This window comes from Nematolebias whitei, chromosome 22, assembly GCF_014905685.2.
Source record: "Nematolebias whitei isolate Nwh7 chromosome 22, NemWhi1, whole genome shotgun sequence".
NCBI lineage: Eukaryota > Metazoa > Chordata > Actinopteri > Cyprinodontiformes > Rivulidae > Nematolebias > Nematolebias whitei.
The window spans coordinates 3,158,136-3,178,141 of record NC_056519.1 but is presented as its reverse complement, the minus strand read 5'-3'; the positions used below and the strand labels follow the sequence as shown (position 1 = coordinate 3,178,141).

At 39.9% G+C, this 20,006-nt stretch overlaps 2 protein-coding genes across 3 annotated transcripts in view; both read left to right on the top strand.

Annotated features, from left to right (window-relative positions):
- slc35e3 (solute carrier family 35 member E3) overlaps window positions 1–505 on the top strand; it is a 5,523-nt gene extending 5,018 nt beyond the window's left edge. For both annotated transcript variants that reach the window (XM_037695722.1, XM_037695720.1), the window contains one exon: window positions 404–505. In XM_037695722.1, the coding sequence (XP_037551650.1) occupies window positions 404–505 (102 nt within the window). The remainder of the gene's footprint in view (window positions 1–403) is intronic.
- A 3,255-nt stretch (window positions 506–3,760) lies between these two features.
- upf2 (UPF2 regulator of nonsense mediated mRNA decay) overlaps window positions 3,761–20,006 on the top strand; it is a 25,683-nt gene continuing 9,437 nt past the window's right edge. The window contains exons 1-14 of the mRNA XM_037695941.1: window positions 3,761–3,832; window positions 5,434–5,805; window positions 7,263–8,042; window positions 8,110–8,270; window positions 8,336–8,527; window positions 8,601–8,744; window positions 10,155–10,258; window positions 10,373–10,458; window positions 10,649–10,757; window positions 12,112–12,225; window positions 13,768–13,884; window positions 14,993–15,382; window positions 18,268–18,543; window positions 18,617–18,800. Of these exons, the coding sequence (XP_037551869.1) occupies window positions 5,435–5,805; window positions 7,263–8,042; window positions 8,110–8,270; window positions 8,336–8,527; window positions 8,601–8,744; window positions 10,155–10,258; window positions 10,373–10,458; window positions 10,649–10,757; window positions 12,112–12,225; window positions 13,768–13,884; window positions 14,993–15,382; window positions 18,268–18,543; window positions 18,617–18,800 (3,028 nt within the window). The 5' untranslated portion in view covers window positions 3,761–3,832; window position 5,434. The remainder of the gene's footprint in view (window positions 3,833–5,433; window positions 5,806–7,262; window positions 8,043–8,109; window positions 8,271–8,335; window positions 8,528–8,600; window positions 8,745–10,154; window positions 10,259–10,372; window positions 10,459–10,648; window positions 10,758–12,111; window positions 12,226–13,767; window positions 13,885–14,992; window positions 15,383–18,267; window positions 18,544–18,616; window positions 18,801–20,006) is intronic.

Below are 20,006 nucleotides of genomic sequence, written 5' to 3'. Positions count from 1 at the left end.
GTTGTTTCCTCATGGATTTCCTGTTTGTGATTTCTGAACTTCCTGCTTCCAGTCAGGCGTTGTTTCCTCTTGAATTTCCTGTTTGTGATTTCTGAACTTCCTGTTTCCGGTCAGGCAATGTTTCCTCATGAATTTCCTGTTTGTGATATCTGAACTTCCTGTTTCCGGTTAGGTGTTGTTTCCTCATTAATTTCCTGTTTGTGATTTCTAAACTTCCTGTTTCCGGTCACACTTTGCTTCCTCCTGAATTTCCTGTTTGTGATTTCTGAACTTCCTGTTTCCGGTCAGGCGTTGTTTCCTCATGAATTTCCTGTTTGTGATTTCTGAACTTCCTGTTTCCGGTCAGGCGTCGTTTCCTCCTGACTTCCTGTTTGTGACTTCTGAACTTCCTGTTTCTGGCCAGGCGTTGGGGATCCTCTGCACTCTGGCGGGAATCCTGTCCTACACTCACCTCAAACTGGTGGAGCAGGAGGAGGGGAAGAGCCGCCTCGCTCAAAGACCATAGGCCGACTCACCTGTCAATCACCTGCACAGACTGCTGACGGGCGCTCTTAAAACGTTTTAATATTTTTATGACGAGAAGAACGCGTTCCTCTTGGTTCTACTCTCCACGCTCGGATCTTACAGGAAACTGAAGCTCGTCGTCGCATCGACAGACGGACCTTTTCAGGAAATCAAAGTTGGCTTCAAAAATGAGCTTCTTTTTTTATTGTCCACAAACTAACGAGCAGAACTTTCATCAAACGTCTGATTTGGCCTCAGTTCTTTGCAGAATTTCTGCAAATGTTTATTATTTTATCAACAAACAGGAAGTGATTTTAAATCACGTTCGTGACTCTTGCGTAAAATACCAAATGTTCTTCAGCTGTTGGAGACTAACTCTGCCTTCTGAAGTAAAATAACAGCAGCTGGTATCTCCGTACGTAAGCGTGAGAAGGTGCACTTATTTTTATAAACGCACAAAGAAAATATTTTTTAAAAGCTATAGTAATGTTTGTTTAAACGAATCCGATCTGATCTGAAAAATCTTTGACTAAAACGTGTTTTTAAAGGAATAATTCCAGCGAGAAACAATTTTCCTTCGTCTGTTTTTTAAGTCGAGTTTGTTGGAAAGGTTATGAACAATTAATATCTTACCTGTTGTAGATGGAGCTTTGAACAACCTCAGTTTGGAGAAATGGTTTAATTTTGATAAAATTTACAAAATAAATACTAATTTCATGGAAATTTATTTTTTATAAACTATCATCAATTTAAATAACTTTTTTTAGCAGCTAATTTTACACAGTGGTGCTTTAAGTGCTACTGCTAGCTGCTGCTTCTGCTAGTTGCTCTTTCAAAAAACGAAAAGAGAAACGGCTGAGTAAAAGTTTCTAATCATCCACTGTGGTTCTTTTAGATGAAGTCGTTTTGAGGGAACGGTAATCCACTCTCGCTCCGTTCAGACTAGCCATTAGCTCATCAAACCACTGTTTCTTCAGACTGAGTTTGTTTAAAGGTCTGCAGCAGGTAAGATATTCATTGTTCGATACCTTTTCTAAAAAAATCCCACTCAAAAAGATTAAATTATTGCTTTAATGCTAATTATTTGGCCAAGAAAGCAAACCTTTTTAAAATTAATTCACCAAACTGGAAAGTAAAGTGAATTTTCTATTTTTTAAATTAATTCTTCTGTTTTTTTTTATACCAATAAAAATCACCGTGTTTTTCTGAAGTATCTCAGAGTTGAGCACACGGTGAGACCGATGCAAACGATGTGTACTAAAGATGGTTCACTGTATGGCAGGCTGTTTCACTACATAATCATATCCAGCTCTTGTCTACCGTTTTATATTTTATTTATGGCAGTTCTGCTCACAATAAGATTTATACTAATCAGAATTAAATTTAAATAAATTTACATTCAGACTATTTAAAAATATATTAGAGGTTACAATTTAGATCTCATGTTTCCAGTTGTGACATAACATGTCTGGAACAATTTAAAAGTTATATTTTATTTTTGTCAAGATTCTTTTTAACAAATTAGGAATAAAATAAAAGACTTGAGTATCAGTTTTTTGAATAATAAAAGTTTCTGCGGTTGATTCAAAAGCTACATTTACATTATGTGACCGAGTCTATAAATCTTAATTTTTTCATTAAGTCATTTTAATAAACGTCTTTATGAATGAAGCTGTTTACATTTGATGCAATACAACCAAAATCTTTCCTGGTTGTTTATGAATTAAGTTTTTTTGTTGTTGTTTGTTTTTTTTACACTCAGACTGATTTATTTCAGCCTTTTGAGTGTTTTTAAATATTATAATTAAGACTTTAAACACATCAGTTTGTTTCTTAATTCTTTTTTTATTTGTATAAATTTTGAATATTAACATTTATTTTAATGTCTGTAGCGTTTCTTTTTTTGGCTACATGCAGTTTCCTTCAGAGCCGCTTTAACTTTTTTTTTTTTTAATATGATGGAAAACAAACCGTTTAAATTTAACAGTTCTTATTATTATTTTTAATAGAAAACATTTCAGATGCAATGTGTCCCTCCAGAAGGATTCTGTTCCATCGTCTTATCGAAGGTGAAGCTGAGCAGACGATCAATCGATGTACTGTTGAACTGCTGAATTAAAATGGAAATTAATTTTTATTTTCTACTTGTTGCATTCTTTTCACATTAAAAAGCCGTTTATTAAAGTTTTTCATTCATATTAATTTTTTTAAAATGTTTTACATGTGAGCAAAGAACACCAAATGAATGCTTTTTCAAGGAACATTACATTTTAACATAAAACTAGAGAAATTGCATTTTCTGCAAAAATGCAGTGTGAATGCTTGCTGGAAAAACTTGCTGAAAAATAGCTGAAATTAGCTTTAAAAAGTTAGATGAAAATTAGAACAAGCTGCAGAAGCAGAATAACACGTTTAAACAATTACACTGAAAGAAGCGGAAATGAGAAAAAAAATAGGACTTTTTTGAAAATAATAAAAGCTGGGGGAAAAAACAGCTGAAAAGTAGCTAAAATCATGAAGCAGCTGAAATTACAAGAAGGAAATTGAGAGTACATTTTTGCTGAATTAGTCTGAAAATAGTTTAAACGAGTGCAAAAAAAATCGTGAAATTAGCTGAAAAACTTTAGGCTTGAGCACATTTCACCGGTTTTGTCCTCCCTTCACTGGCTCCCTGTTCATGTCAGAATTGATTTTAAAAATCTCCTCTTGACCTTTAGGTGCATTAATGACCTTGCACCCTCATACATCTCTGACCTACTTCAACCATATTCCTTCTCAGGCGCTGAGATCATCTGAACAGCTGATTTTTGGTTGTACCAAAAACCAGGCTGAAGTTCAGAGGAGATCGTGCTTTTTCAGTCATGGGCCTAAATTTTGGAAATCGGCCCATCATCAACATTACACAGGCCCCTTTACTTTTACTATTTCATTTTTTTGCATTGTTATTTTTGTTGCTTTTAATTATATCTTATGTTTTTTTTAACTGCTTTGAAAGTATTGTTAAGCACTTTGGTAATAGCTGCTGTTTTAAATGTGCTTAATTTGACTTGTTTGCTTCTGGTTGCCTCTTGTCTGCCAGTTTAAAATGTAGCGGTCGAATGATTGCCTGTCTTAATGAGAAAATTTTGTTTATCAAAATATGGTTTCGATAATAAATAGTAGACGAGCATTTATGCAACTAATAAAAACATTTTCTTCTTACTCAAAAATTTTACTGATTTTGTTTTAACATGATATTTTTAGACCGGCATATCTTGGGAGACTAAAAGGTCTTCTTTCGGTTAACCGAAAAACTGCCCACCGATGTTTGTTTTGGTGTCATCTGTGGGTAAGATTGTCCATTTTAAATTGATTTATTATGAGTTTTTTTATTCACCATGGTCCTGTTATTATTTAAGTATCTTAAAGTTGTCGTTGTCGCGGCTTCAGTAAATCCTCACGGTGACTAAACGTTTGTTTACGTTGCTCTCATGAATGCGTTAGCTTCGGCTAACGCTAACTTTGGTTTTGTTACAAACATGTAAACAGATTAAAACGTTACAGCTTGTGGAGAAACTCGGATAAATAAACCGCATTTGTGATTCAAGTCTTGAACATATAAAATAGCTAAAATTCAAATGATTATCACAACGACTGAAGTGAATGGCTAACATACGGTGCGTGTTGTTTTTTAACGAATAAAGTTACGTGCTGTTTTTTTAAATGTTAATTATCATTTATCTTCTCCACATTCTGTTTTACCTGTAGGATCGAGTGACCTAATGACCAAATTACAGAGATGCATATTCATTTTTAATAGGTTTATGTGACCCTGGAGTTTAAATAGCCTTAAAGCTGCGTGTTTCGTGTAACTGTGGAGTGTAACTCCTTGTTGACATTTTAACAATGATTGTGTTTTTAGTGTTTATTATGATCACGTCATTTTTGTAGCTCTGGTCTAATTCAAAGAATGGGCTGAAAATGAATGGAAGAGCAAAGTTCAAAACACGAGGACACAAAGAAAATGTAACCTAACGAAGTCAACATGAACTCTACGTTGGTGCTGCATTGCTTTTCTGGATTTTTTCTGAGTTTTATTTGGGTAAAACATGTTTTAAAATACTTTTGAGGAGAATTTTAAATTCTGTATGCTTGAGTAGTTTCTGCTGTGAGAAGTAATCAGTGGGAGATTACTCAATAAATGTCCAAAATAAGACCCTGAAGTTAAAGTGAAAACATTTTTGATGAACAGGTTATTCCCTTAAATGTCTTGGTAAATTTGAGTTTCTCTGTAAATTAAATGACAAGAATAAACATAATGCTGACTGTAGACTTCTTAATAAAATGCATATAGTTTTGATTTGTTTATGTGCTGTCTAATATTTCAGCACTGCATCTATAATATAGATGGTATTCAGGTATAATAGGTGTCTCTTGTAAATGAGTCCTCGAGACTGAATGAGACTAAAATGTATAAACAAAGGTTGAACGAAAAAAAAATCAGATGGAAACATGATTTTTACATAATCTAATCTGCTTTTTATCAACTCACTGTAACTCATTGTCTATAGATCTCATCCTCCTGAACCTGTTCAGAACTCACTATTCTAACAATTTTTCATTTTAAGATAAAGATAATTTCATTGTCATTGCAAAATACAATAAAATGCTGTTGGAGCAATCCTCTAGGTGCCTTAAAAAGTGGAAATATATTCTATAATGTAAATAATGTGAATGTGTCTCAGGATGGCTGCATGGAGTTCAGCATCATGGATGTGTGGAAGATGCCAAGCTTGTTAAAAGTTCGGCTTCGATTGTTTGAAATGTTCAAAATGACAAGAAAACAAACATGTTGCCACGCATTTAATCTTGCGTCTTGGACTGTTTGTCGGACTCATTTATTGAATTTACTCACTTTGATTGATTAACATTTTTCCTGTTGGTCCTCAGTATGCCTGACGAACGCCAGCTCTCAGTAAACATGGACGACAAAGACGTTTGCTCCTTGGGTAACAAAGAAAAGGAGAAGGACAGGGAGGCTGACAGGAAGCCAGGATCCGCTCGGGACAAGGTGAAGGACGAGGCCAAAGTGAGCGGGAAAAAAGATGGCAGCAAGGAGGAGAAGAGGAAGCGCCTAGAGGAGGAGAGGAAGAAGAAAGAGGAGAAGGAGCAAAGGAAGAGGGAGGAGGAGAAACAAAAAGTGGAGCAGGAGCAGAAGAAGAAAGAGGAGGAGGAGGAGAAGAGGCAGCAGGAGGAACAGGAAAGGAAGCTCCAAGAGGAGGAGACCAAACGGCAGCGTGAGGAGGAGGCGGCTCTCCTGAAGTAAGTGATGATGAACTTTTAAAGCTTCTTACTGAAGACAGTGTTGACACAAACCTCATGGATCAAACTTTTCTGTTAAATGTTACTGAAACAAGTCAAAAAAGTCAAGAGCTTCAAAATAGACTAACACAGAAAACAAAAACTCCTCATTCCAAGGCTGAATTTAGTCAAAATACAATAAAACCTGTACAAATTCCTCTGGGTTCACCTCCTGCAGGAAGGGCCATTCAATTCAGAAATACTTTATTAATCCCAAAGGGAAATTAAATGTTGTAACTCATTATCCTGGTTTCATTAAAGTACTATTTTTTTCCAGATCAAACATTTTAGAAAATCTACATTGATTGTACTTTTACATCTGACTCTCATCTGTCCATTCACACTCAAGATTTATCAACCAACATAATTTATGTTTAATAAATAAAAAAGAACTGCACAGAGTTGTTATTTTCCTTAGTAACTCATAAAAATTTTCTTTTAAATCTGCGTTTAGCTTCTGGAAGCATTGATGAGCTTTTTTATTTTGTAGCTCATGAAGTTTGAGAGGAAACGTGTAAAATAAATAAAGAGTTAACTGAGCAAAGAATCCGACAGGACCAAGGTCACGGTTCTGTTCTTTTTTACAAAACAACACCTCAGGGTGAAACTACGATTTGTTTCTGTAAATTTTTTGGTTTATTTTACTGTTTTACTGATGTAAATACGTTGTTATGGAAGATTTCAAACAGAATCTCAAACTTGGATCATCTGTCCTCGGAACAGTTCTGGACTCACCTCAGTCCATTTGAAACGAGCTCTGGTCCAGAGAAGACGACAACAGTTCTGTATGGTGTTTACATCTGACTTCTTGTTTGCCTGATAGAGCTTTAAGCAGCATCTGTGGATAAACTGACTGACAGTGATCTGTGGAAGAGTTCCTGGGTCCAGAACTGTTTAATGAAGTGACCCCTGAGGGTCTGAAGATCTGGACCTAATCTGGTGATGAGATTATGAACTTGAGAAGACAAGATGAGATTCAAAGTAATTTATAGAGGAACGTTGTTCTGAACTTGTTTCACAGTTTTTAGTGTTTTTCACAGAAGCTGGACCCCTGCCCGTCTTTACTTCTGACAGTCTCTTTAAAATGCTCTCAGGCCTCGTACTGACCGTTAACAATTAACCAGTTAGATAATAAAATAAAATAAAACGCTTTCTTATTCATACAACTTTACAGCTTTTGTTGCTCCCGGAACAAACGTTTTAAAGATTAGTTGCTTCTATAAAATTCAAAATGACCTTTCATGGTACAATTTCTTTGAGTAAAACGTTAAATATGATCAAAGTACAGGTTTGTGAGATTTTCATATCATTTCGTTCTGTTTGTGCGAGGAGTTTCCTTTCTCCAGTTTGACTGATACGAATGTTTGTCTTTAGTTTTGCTTTTCTTTGAGTTTTACTTTTTGTTTTTGTTTCCGCAGAGAAAAGGAGGAGGGGCATCAGCTGCACCAGGAAGCCTGGGAGCGCCATCAGTCCAGGAAGGAGCTGCGCTGCAGGAACCAGAACGCTCACGAGGGTCGGCCCGAGGAGGCCTTCTTCAGCCGGCTGGACTCCAGCCTCAAAAAGAACACGGCCTTTGTGAAGAAGCTCCGCACGCTCACCGAGCAGCAGCGAGACGCGCTCTCCAACGATTTCGCCTCCCTCAACCTCAGCAAGTACATCGGCGAGGCCGTGAGCTCCGTGGTGGAGGCCAAGCTGAAGATCTCCGATGTCGCCTGCGCCGTCCACCTGTGCTCCCTGTTCCACCAGCGCTACGCGGAGTTCGCCCCGTTGCTGCTGCAGGCGTGGAAGAAGCACTTTGAGGCGAGGAAAGAGGACAAGGCGCCCAACGTGAGCAAGCTGCGCACGGACCTGCGCTTCATCGCCGAGCTGACCATCGTTGGCCTCTTCACCGACAAAGAAGGCCTGTCGCTCATTTACGAGCAGCTGAAGAACATCATCGGCGCGGACCGGGAGACGCACACGCACGTGTCGGTGGTGATCAGCTTCTGCAAGCACTGCGGCGACGACATCGCCGCTCTGGTGCCCCGCAAGGTGAAGCTGGCGGCCGACAAGTTCAGCCTGACCTTCCCTCCGAGCGAAATCATCAGCGTGGAGAAGCAGCAGCCGTTCCAGAACCTCCTGAGGGAGTACTTCACATCCCTCACCAAACACCTGAAGAAGGACCACCGCGAGCTGCAGAACATCGAGAGGCAGAACCGGTGAGTCCACCGCACGGCTCCTCGGAACCTTTCTGTTGTGCCCGCTGCTGAATCCTCTGCTTTTCAGGCGTATCTTACATTCCAAAGGCGAGCTGAGCGAAGACCGACACAAGCAGTATGAAGAGTTTGCCACGTCGTACCAGAAGCTGCTGGCCAACACTCAGACGCTGGCCGACCTGCTGGATGAGAACATGCCAGAGCTGCCGCAGGACAAGACTGTGCAGGAAGGTCAGTGACGATGCAACTCGTGACGTTGTTCTGAGTCGAACGTCTTCAACGGGTTCTCTCCTCAGAGCACGGCCCCGGCATCGACATTTTCACCCCCGGTAAACCCGGGGACTACGAACTCGAGGGGGGAATCTGGGAGGACGAAGATGCTCGCAACTTCTACGAGAACCTGGTGGACCTGAAGGCCTTCATTCCTGCCATCCTCTTCAAGGACAACGAGAAGAGCAGTCAGAGCAAAGACAAGGACGAGTCCAAAGGTAAGACGAATCCGTCCAGACGAATAAAGACGGAGTCCGGGTTTTATTCTGACTGTGCTGCTGGTTCTGTCAGACGTCAGGGAGGGAAAGGACGGGACGAGCACCACAGAGGAGCTGGAGCTGGAAGCTCTCGACATCACAGACGAGCCTCTGGAACTGGAAGGAGCAGACGAGGTGGAGAACGAAGAACTGACCAAAAAGCTGCTCGACGAACAAGGTGAGTCTTCTTTGAGACGAGGAAAACTGAAAAAGTCTGTTCGGAAACACAAAACGATTAATCTTTACATCTTAATAATCACTTGTTCAGCAGCCATTTTTTTCACAGCCATCCCGATCGACTCGTCAGTTCTGACGCTTCTCCACTTGTGTTGCATTCACTGACCCTTCTCTAGACTCAGATTTATGCCTTACTGTCAGTTTTACCATAGAAATCCCATCGGTTGATGTTTTTTTGCCTTTGAGATTTTAATTAATATATATTTTGTTTGAGAATGCATGGCAAGCTGGTTGAAATGGTCTTAGGTTCTGCACTTCTGTTTTTAGTTATTATTTAGGGGAAATAAAAGAACAAAGGTCTGCGTGCACTTTTCTGCAGGTCACACTTTTTATAAACACAGAAACATCTGGATGATCTCCTTTAGTTTACACTTAAAATCTATGACTTGTCAGGCGTTCTTCGACGTGTAACATTAAGCTTCCTTTGTTTTAAATACGTTCAGTATTTTATACGCCTGTTGAAAGGCCAGTGTTTGTGGTATAGTCTCGGTCTGTAAACTTTCTCTCGTCCTGCCCATAACTTCAAACACACACGCATCACCATTAGATGGAGGGCTGCCTACACTTTTGATCACCTCTGCTCCAAGGTCAAAGGTTATACAAGGTCTTGGCTTGTCTGGACCTTTGGTATAGATTGCTGTGTAACAGACTGTCGAGGGGCGTAATGTGGCATATTTTTTATTTATTGAACCTTTATTTCTGCAGGTTAGTCTCACCGAGTCATGAGGACTCATTTTCAGGAGAGACCTGTTTTAGACAGACAGAAATATACAACAATTGAAGCAATTAAAATAAAAAGTACTGTTATAAAAATACTGTTATTGTTAGCAGCATAATTCTGTTAGCAGAGTGGTCCTGTTAGCAGCATGGTCCTGTTAACAGAAGGGTCCTGTTAGCAGCATGGTCCTGTTAGCGGCGTGGTCATGTTAGCAGCGTTGTCCTGTTAGCAGCGTTGTCCTGTTAGCAGCATGGTCCTGTTAGCAGCATGGTCCTGTTAGCAGCGTGGTCCTGTTAGCGGCGTGGTCATGTTAGCAGTGTTGTCCTGTTAGCAGCATGGTCCTGTTAGCAGCATGGTCCTGTTAGCAGCGTGGTCCTGTTAGCAGCGTGGTCCTGTTAGCAGCGTGGTCATGTTAGCAGCGTGGTCCTGTTAGCAGCATGTGTATGCAGTGCTCTTGTTTAAAGTGTTACAGTTGATGCTGTTTCTTTCCCAAGTTTATGATCCGGTGTTCGTCATAACTGTCATGTAGTCATCTCTTCTTTGCATAAAGCTGGTCTTCTAACAACCTGCCATGCTTTAGGTTTCCTTGTTTTTCATCGTTTAATGGAGTTTTCCTCATTCCTTTGTGTGCAGAACAAGAGGACGAGGAGGCCAGCACAGGCTCACACTTGAAGCTGATTGTGGACGCCTTCATCCAGCAGCTCCCCAACTGCGTCAACAGAGACCTTATAGACAAGGTGACGACAGAACAACTGGATTCTGATTTTATCTCCTCTAAGTTTTTATTATGTAACGCTCAGCAGTCCCAGCAGGTGCAGAAGTTTAAATCTTTAACTGGCTGACTCTTCCAGGCTGCCATGGACTTCTGCATGAACATGAATACCAAATCCAACCGGAGGAAGCTGGTCCGAGCCCTGTTCACCGTCCCCAGGCAGAGGTCCGTCTCTTCCCTGATCCGTTAATGACCCGAGAGACAAAAATAACAAGACTTGAACCAGATTTTACACAATCATCATGTTTTTCCTGGCGTCACTGACTTTACATCGCCCGACACATTTTCTCTGTAAAGAACCACAGAGGTGCTGTCATGTCGAGTTCTGATCGGAGACTAACGACTCGTCTTTCAGGTTGGACCTGCTGCCGTTTTACTCTCGCCTGGTGGCGACGCTGCACCCCTGCATGTCGGACGTGGCCGAGGATCTCTGCTCCATGCTGAAGGGAGACTTCAGGTTTCATGTAGGTTCCTTTAGCTTCTGGAGATAAAGACGAGGTTTAATGAAACGAGTCAGAACAGGAAGTAGATTAAACACAAATTCAGACATTTGGATGTTTGAACAGACCGTGCGTTAAAGGAGTTTATCAGATTTGTTTTGACGTTCAAATCTGTCAGATTCCTTTGAATTTTATGAAAAAAGCCTAAATTAAAAAACGAAACTCCGAAAGAGGCGTCGTTTTTTTTCTTCTCACCCTCGTTTGTGGATCAGTTGAAATGTTTTACACCGTTTGGGCTTTTTGGTCATTTATTGAGTTTTTATATCGTTTTATTTCAGACTTTAAGACAGTTCTGAGTTTATTATCTGTGTTGCGCCTCTAGCTTTGTTTTACTCAATTATTTTATTTCAGTTTAAAAGATTATTTAATCTGCATTTAATCTAAAAGCAAAATGTATGTTTTTAAATGTTTTTTGGTTTTATTAACTTATTTTTTAGATATATTATGGTTGAAATACTTTATTACTAATAATGTTGTGTATTAAGTGACATTTTATTTTAATTTCAGTGTTAAAAATCAGTAAAACGTCACTTTACTGTAAAGTAAAATGTATTTTTTTACTTGCTTCATAGTTGCAACATGAATTAATAATTTAAAAATATTACAATGTGAGTATTGATAATTTCCTTTTAAGTAAAATAATCTCTAAATCAGTTTATCTGAAAATAAAAAGTTTCAATTTTTTATTTGTATAAATTTGGCATTACAATTTTTTTTTACAAAGTTATATATTTTAAATTAGTATATTTTGTTATGTCAGTTAATAAGATTATTATTATTTTTGCGTTATGGAATGTTTTTATTTAAAAAAAATCCAATTTATATACATTTATCTAAAAGTAAAAATATGTTTTAATCTTTATTTATACTATAAATGCAATACTTTTATTGTTAATATTACATAGTTTATTTATTTCAGTGTAAATAATAACTGATTAATTTATTTTAACAGTTTAATATTTTTAATATTATAATATTTAATGTGTTGTATCATTATGTATTGTCTGTTTTTATTTATTTTTACTGTTTCTGTTTTGTTTTGCCTTTTTACAAAAAAAAAAGTTTCTACATTTCAGTGGGAGTTTTATCTGTAATATTAATATTTATTAATAATCTTTAATGTTTATGATCAATATGTTTTAATTTATGTGTTTATTGAAGGTGGGCGGTGTCACCGTGTTCTGTTTGTGTGTTTTTGTTTATTTATTGTTATTTTAACGTTTTGTAAAGCACTTTGTTTCTCTCAGCGTGTTAAAAAAGTCGTCGTCCGCTACTAAAATCTGATTGATAAAAAAAATAATAATAATTGTGTTTTCAGATTCGTAAGAAGGACCAGATCAACATCGAGACGAAAAACAAAACGGTGCGCTTCGTCGGAGAGTTGGCGAAGTTCAAGATGTTCTCGAAGCCGGACTCGCTTCATTGTCTGAAGGTGAGTCGTGACCCGACCGCGGCTCGCCTCGGCCGCTCTTCGGCTTTAGATGCGTGATGGATTCGTTTAAAACATAAACAAGAATAGTAATAGATTTTAAAATCCACACCTAATCTAAAGAGTCACTTTAAGTCATTTGAAGAAAATGAGTCGAGTTGTGGAACATGAAAATAGTAAAGTCACTTGGAACAAAAATTTCTTGTTTAAAAATGTTCCGGTGAAGATTCTCACTAGAGCACGAACGATATGGAAATTTTGGCTATCGCCGATACCGATATTGGGGGTGGAGCTAATGTCAATAACCGATATATTGGCTGAACTTTTTTTTTCTTTGTCCCCAAGAATCTTAAGTAAACATCTTCTTTTAAACCTGTTGTAACACTTGAACTCTTGAAACAGTCTTCCTAATGTGCGTAACGTTTTCTTTCCTTCAATATTCACCGTAAAGTTATCAAGTGTGTTGCATAAATATAAATTAAACTAAGAAACGTCCTTCCTGTTCAGTGTTTAAACAGTCACCTGTGGTGAAGGTCTAATTAGTGTTGACCGCAGCAGAGTTTATTTTTTTTACTTTTTTTGTAGAGCAGTAAATATTTCAGGCAAACGATGCATTTCATTGAGGGCGACAAAGGTAACGTTACTAACACTGATATATATTTTACCTCTACGTTACATTTATTGTTCTGGATAAAGTTTTACAGGCAACAGTCTATGCTAGGTTATCGAAACGTTAGCTTGTTAACTTGAGAGGCATGAAGCTAATGACAAGCGGGTTGGTGAATTGAAGAGAATTTATTATTTTAGAGTTATTTTTATTTATTTTACAAATCACTTCAAATAAATTTACCGTGCTCTGTTCAGCAAAATATGCTACACAGTATCGCTCGCTGCCTCGACTGTGATGAAAGTGAAACTTAAAGGAACGGTCATGACTTGAAAGTAGTCTTCATGCGCCCTCTGCTGGATACATTGTACAGTTACACCTTTTGCCAGTCAGGACAAGGTCATGGTTCTTTGTCATTTACATCACGTGGTACATGAGGTGGAACGAAAATGACACGGATGGTTCCAGCATTTTAGGGGTGAAAATTAGGAGTGTTTATATTGGCGAATAATGGGACAGTTGTGACCGATATATGTCCCCAACGCCTATATCGGCCCTGCCGATATATCGGTCGAGCTCTAATTCTCAGACATTTGTGTAAATAATAAAAAGGTTCAACAAAATAACTGGACTTGTGTTCTGTAAACATTTCGCTCTCTCTCCGAGAGGCTTTATCAGTTTAAAAATCAATTTCATCTTAATCTTTTAATTCATAAATCCTTCTGGATGGGAAGCCGAATGTCTTCAGCTACAGAAAATAAGTCCTTTTTGTTTCAAACTTCTTATCATACGTGTTTTTGTTTTCTTTGAGTGTTGCAGCTTTTTGTACAAAAACACAAACATCAACAGTTTTGTGACTTTCGGCTTTCTTTAAAAAAAAAACTATAAGCTGTGGAGTGACGTGGATCTTATCACCGACGTGTTTTGCCTCCATCCAGATGCTGCTGTCCGATTTCACCCATCACCACATCGAGATGGCGTGCACGCTGCTGGAGACGTGCGGCCGCTTCCTGTTCCGATCGCCGGACTCCCACCTGCGTACGAGCGTCCTGCTGGTCAGTGAGAATCGCTCGGGTTGTTTCTGGGACTTTGAAGCGACGCTGTGACGTCAGGTTTAGTTAGGAGGATCATTTCTGTCTGTCTGTGGGGGAAGAACACCGACAGCTAATAAGGTTTTCTGAAGGAGCTGAAACAGGAGTTGTTAAAGTAAAAAGTAGGACACTAGCTAATAGCTAAAATGACAAAATATGAGCTCAAAGCCAAAAGAGCAATATGCTAGCTAGAAGTAGCAAAACACTAGCTAAAAGTTGTAAAACTCAAGAGTAAAAGCAGCAGAATAAAAACTAAAACACCAATAGATTTGCTAAAAGTAACAGGATAGTAGCTAAAAGCATCAATCGGCTAGTTAAAACTAACAGAATAGTAGCTCAAGCACAAATAATCTAGCTAAAAGTAACGTTAGTAGCTAAAAGCATCAATCGGCTAACAAAAGCAACAGGATAGTAGCTAAAGCACCAATAGGCTAGCTCAAAGTAACACGTTAGTAGCTACAGTCAAGAATTGGCTAGCTAAAAGCAGTAGAATAGTAGCTAAAGCACTAATTAGCTAGCTAAAAGTAGCATGTTAGTAGCTAAAAGCAAAAATCAACTAATTAAAATAACAGAATAGTAGCTAAAGCATCAATAGGCTAGCTAAAAGTAACATGTTAGTAGTTACATTCAAGAATCAGCTAGCTAAAAGCAACAGAATAGTAGCTAAAGCACCAATAGGCTAGCTAAAAGTAACATGTCAGTAGTTACAGTCAAGAATCAGCTAGCTAAAACTAACAGAATAGTAGCTAAAGCACCAATAAGCTAGCTAAAACTGACATGTTAGTAGCTAAAAGCATCAATCTGTTAGCTAAAAGTAACAGAATAGGAGCCTAAAAACTAAAAGTAGAAGAAAAGTAGCTTAAAACTAAAGCTAGCTGAAGAAGACTGAAACAGCTGGTATGTTGAAGCAGAGTGCAACGAGAACATTTTAATGATAAAATCAATTTTTAAGTTTTATTTCTTCAGGTGAGTCTGATGACTTAAAAAAAAAGCTCACTGGTTTGGAGCAAAATAAATTATGTCTGAAGACTTTTAAGAAAAGTTCAACAGTTCATCTCTGTTCCCTCTCCAGGAGCAAATGATGCGTAAAAAGCAGGCGCAACATCTGGACGCCCGCTACGTGACCATGGTGGAGAACGCCTACTACTACTGCAACCCTCCACCCATAGAGAAGGCGGTGAAGAAGAAGAGGCCACCGCTGCAGGAGTACATCCGGAAGCTCCTCTACAAGGACCTGTCCAAGGTGACCACGGAGAAGGTGCTCAGGCAGATGCGTAAGCTGCCGTGGCAGGAGCCAGAGGTGAAGGGCTACCTGATCTGCTGCATGATCAACATCTGGAACGTCAAGTACAACAGCATCCACTGCATGGCCAACCTGCTGGCCGGCCTGGTGGCCTACCAGGAGGACGTGGGGATCCACGTGGTGGACGGAGTGCTGGAGGACATCCGCCTCGGCATGGAGGTAAACAAACGTCTAAACCGTAAACAACAAACATTTGTTCACGTTTACCTCTTGTGGTTCTGCTCGGTGTGATTTGACAGGATCTGTAAGAACTCGGAGCACGTGGTGAGGATGACTCTCAGCCACTGCCCCGCCAAATTATAGCCCAAGGCAGATTAGCTGTGTCAGTCATCTTGGATTCAAGGAAATGTTTGTTCACGTCACGTGGGTGCACGAGCTGGAAATACATTTCGTTAGTCTGGTCCCAGTTCAGTTCAGCAGCAGACTGATATTTTACTAACACTAGTAATAATAATGGAACATTTCAATGAGCTCCCCCAGAGACCAGCAGTCTAACAGAGTCAGGGTAAGAACTGTTTCTAGTCTGGTGGTCCGCAGCCTTCTGCCTGAAGGGAGGGGGTCCTGACGCAGGAGGCCCTTCTCCTGCATCAGGAGGTGTGTGTGATGGTGGGATGGCCGCCTCCTCCAGCCCTCTGCAGAGCAGCTGAAGCTGGAGCGCAGGACGCTTTCCACCACACGTCGGCTGAGGTCCAAAGACCCGCACGCCTCAGCTGTTTGAGGGTGCGGGGTGTGCCTCGTGTTGCTCCAGGTCAGGTCGTCACTTCGGGGCACGCCCAGATACCTGAAGCTGGACTCCACCTCCACCGCCGTTCCTCTGTGTCCCTTACACCGTCAGAGGCTTGACTCCTAAAGTTAACGAGTTGGAGACGTGCGTCCAGTGATTCCAGCGACAGCGCTTCCTGTTGCAGCTCTGCCTGGAATGTTCTGCCAGAGTTTACCTCCACAGCTGCGCACGGGCGATGCTTGAATTAATCCTCTGTTTACGAACACGTCGTGTCTCAAACGATTTAAAATTGATTCTGATTGGTTAAGAACATGTAAATATTTACAATTGAGTTAGGAGCAAAGAGATTTTTATTAACAGCAAAATGCACCATGTTAACACCCCGACTGTTGCAGTGAAAAATACGAGGAGCATTTATTGAAGGAATGCATGTCACCCGCCCCAGTTCTCATCAAACTCATGTGATCTGTTGGCCCTCTGTGTTGTGGTTGGCTCCCACTCTAGATTTTAGATCAGTGGCTGTAAAATTGATCGAGTTACAGCTAAGCCTGTCACGATTTTAAATTTTGCTGAGCGATAAATTGTCTCAGAAATTATTGCGATAAACGATAATATTGTTTGAAACTTGACAATAATTAGTCATTATTGTCAAATTTAAGAAGAAATGTTTAATTTGTTTTTGCATGTAGAACCTTTTTTTGACCACCAGATGGCAGTATAAGACTGTTTGAACTGAAGGATGGATAGTGAGGGAGCGAGCAGCGTGTCTTTAAGAAAAGTGTGAGGGAGGCCCCTTGACGTGACATGGGCTGTCTCTCTTCGGTTCTCAAAATGGCAGACGCTCGGTGTGGTTCGAGCTCTTTAGCGTAGCGTTTGTCGCTGGTGAAGATTCTGTCTTCCAGGACATTAAATACAAGAGTTCAAGACAAAAACAACGACTTTGTTTGTAACCAAAGATGTTTCGATTAATTGATTAATTGATTTATTGTTTATCGCGACAGGCCTACAGTTTTTTTGTATCATAAAGGCAGAGGGTGAGTTTAATTCATTGTTTCTAAATCATTCTCATTATTAAGATACGTTTTTCAGCACGTAAGTCGTTCCACAGTTTTAGGTCCATTTCAACAGCTCGTGAATCAAAACATTCGGCTCCTTCAGGACATTCCTGCTGTAGCTTTTGGTATCTGTGCAATTTTAACTATTTGAAATATTTAGCCTTTTCAGACATGTTTTTCTCTTTGAAAATGGACGGAGCTCTCTTCGCATCCTTTAGCTGTTAGAAACTTTTTACTGCTCTTTTCAGCTTCTTCCAGCTAATCTCAGCTTGTATTTAGCATTTACATCTACTTTTTTAATAATCTTCAGCCTCTGCTCATTTCTGCTGCCGTCTGTTTTGATCTTCCTGCTTTCAGCAAACGTTCACGCTGAACTCGCATTAAGTTTAGAGATGAAACCTTTTCGATCTGGTTTCAGCTTTCAGACAAATTCCTTCAGAAATAAGCATCCACGCTGCGTTTTTGCAGGAGATGACATTTCTCTAGTTTAATGAAAGATTTTATAAACTTCTTGCAGTCCAGCGTTCACAACTTCAAAGCCAAACGTTCGTCTAAATTACAGAAAAAAAAAAAAAAAAATTAGCTAAAACAGCATCTGAAACAAATAAAGCAAAACTAACTAACTTAGCAGAAATAAGTGAACACTAAAGTGACAAATTAACCAACTAAAGCCAAATTGAACCAATAGAAGTTCCCCCTTCTTTTAGAAAAAGTGGTATGTTCCAGTCTTCCTCCTCCAGCTGCAGCACCTCAAAACAAAAGAACAAGTGTTGGTAAACCATTCAGACAAATATTAACTAAAGTGTGTACCCATCAGAAAATACATGCCTAAAATACCTTAAACTTATACATAATGTAATCTGTAACTAATAATGTAAATTAAATAAATACTAACACGATGTGGTGGTGGTAGAAGCATCCACCACAGTACCGATTGTTTCATGTTAGTCTTCATAAGCTGTGGCGGCCATCTTGAATCATGTTGCCAGTGGAAGATTCTGTCATTTGTGAGAGTTCAGTTAAAGTCCATTCAGCTCATGTGATATTTTGCTAACAGACAGGCACTTGGATATGGACAGAAACATTATCACCTTCTGCAGTGGGTGATGACTTGAAAATGTGACCGTTTAACCGCGCAACAAGAACGTTTAGTACATTTTCTGTTACTTTGATGAATACTTTACTTTTTTCCTTATTATTGATTTATTCATTCATTCGTTCGTTCATTCATGTATTTATTTATTTTTCTTTCTGTTCTGTTCCAGGTCAATCAGCCCAAGTTCAACCAGCGGCGGATCAGCAGCGCCAAGTTCCTGGGCGAGCTGTACAACTACCGCATGGTGGAGTCGGCCGTCATCTTCCGCACCTTGTTCTCCTTCACCTCCTTCGGGGTGAGTCAGGACGGCAGCCCCAGCCCCCTGGACCCCCCGGAGCACCTGTTCCGGATCCGGCTGGTCTGCACCCTGCTGGATACCTGCGGGCAGTACTTCGACCGCGGCTCCAGCAAGAAGAAGCTCGACTGTTTCCTCGTCTACTTCCAGGTACGTGCGCCCCTCGAGCTGACCCGCGGTGCTTTCATGTGTCCAACCAGTCAAATGATGCTTCTGTGTGCAGCGGTACATCTGGTGGAAAAAGAGTCTGGATCTTTGGACCAAGGATCACCCGTTCCCCATCGACATGGACCACATGATCAGAGACAGCCTGGAGCTGCTCCGGCCCAAGATGAGGCTCTGCAGCTCCCTGGACGAGGCCACCAAGCAGGTCTTGGACCTGGAGAGGGAGGTGCTCGTCAAACTGGGTAAAGATGAGTTTCCTGTTCCTGCATGTTTGCGCTGCAGCCGGTCCCACCGCTCCGTCGGCTTTCTTTTGGACCGGCAGAGCAGCATTCCCTAGCGTGTAGGTCGGATGTTTTGATGAAACGCACACATTCCAAACACGTGCACTCAGCGAACAGAACCGAAGCGCCAGAAACGAGAGCTGTAAAAACAGTTAACGATGACTGTTGCAGCCTTTGTCTCCGAGTGTGGAACATTTCAGGTGGGACCAGAAAACACATTTGATTCATCAACGATGTATCTAAGTCGGGGAATCGACCCGTTTCACTGACACTGAGCGCATTTATCTTTTTCTCTTTATTATTGTTTTATAAACAACAACACAAATAAACCAAACAATGTTTATGAGCAGATTCTAAAATCACATCATTTGCTCTTTTCCCCAAATAATCTTGGTCTTGTTGAACCCATTTGTATAATTTAAAAAACTATTTCAACTTTTTACCACTCTCATTATTTAGGTAATTATTATCCCATTATCAGACATTGTGCAGAATGTGAATAAAAACAAAACGATGATCTGAAATCTCATACATTTAGAACGTGATAAATATATCAGATTATGAAAAAATTGCTCCAGGAGCAACAAAAGCTGTAAAAGTAAAACGTACAAATAAGAAACGGCTGGAGGAGCGTTTTGTGACTAATTAGGTGAACGGTCAGGAAGAGGACTCTCAGAAGTAAAGATGGGCAGAGGCTCAGCAGTCTGTGAAAAACTGAGTGTTCACACCATCAACACCAGCGCTATTCAACTGGTGACGTCAATCAGGCCCACTTCATAAAATATATATATATATATATATATTTATTTAAAAGGTAACAGCTCATTGTAAACTTTGGTTTATTTACATAATGACTTTAATCGCTGGACGTCCGGCCCCCGAGCTGTTGGCTTTCAGAAACTGTGGCCCACCTGAGTAATTTTGTTGAATAGCCCTGCACTACACTGTTTATCTAAATGAGGTCCAGAAGATCCACAGAAATTATTAAAATAATCCAGTCCTTAATCTTTTCTTAACACCGGGGATGAGTTCAACCATTTTCTTGTTGCTGTAACCAGCCTTAAATTTAAGAAGAAAAAAAACAGACCGAGGAGGAAGTGTACCTGCAGCAGCTGTACCTGCAGCAGCTGTACCTGCAGCAGCTGTACCTGCAGCAGCAGCAGCAGC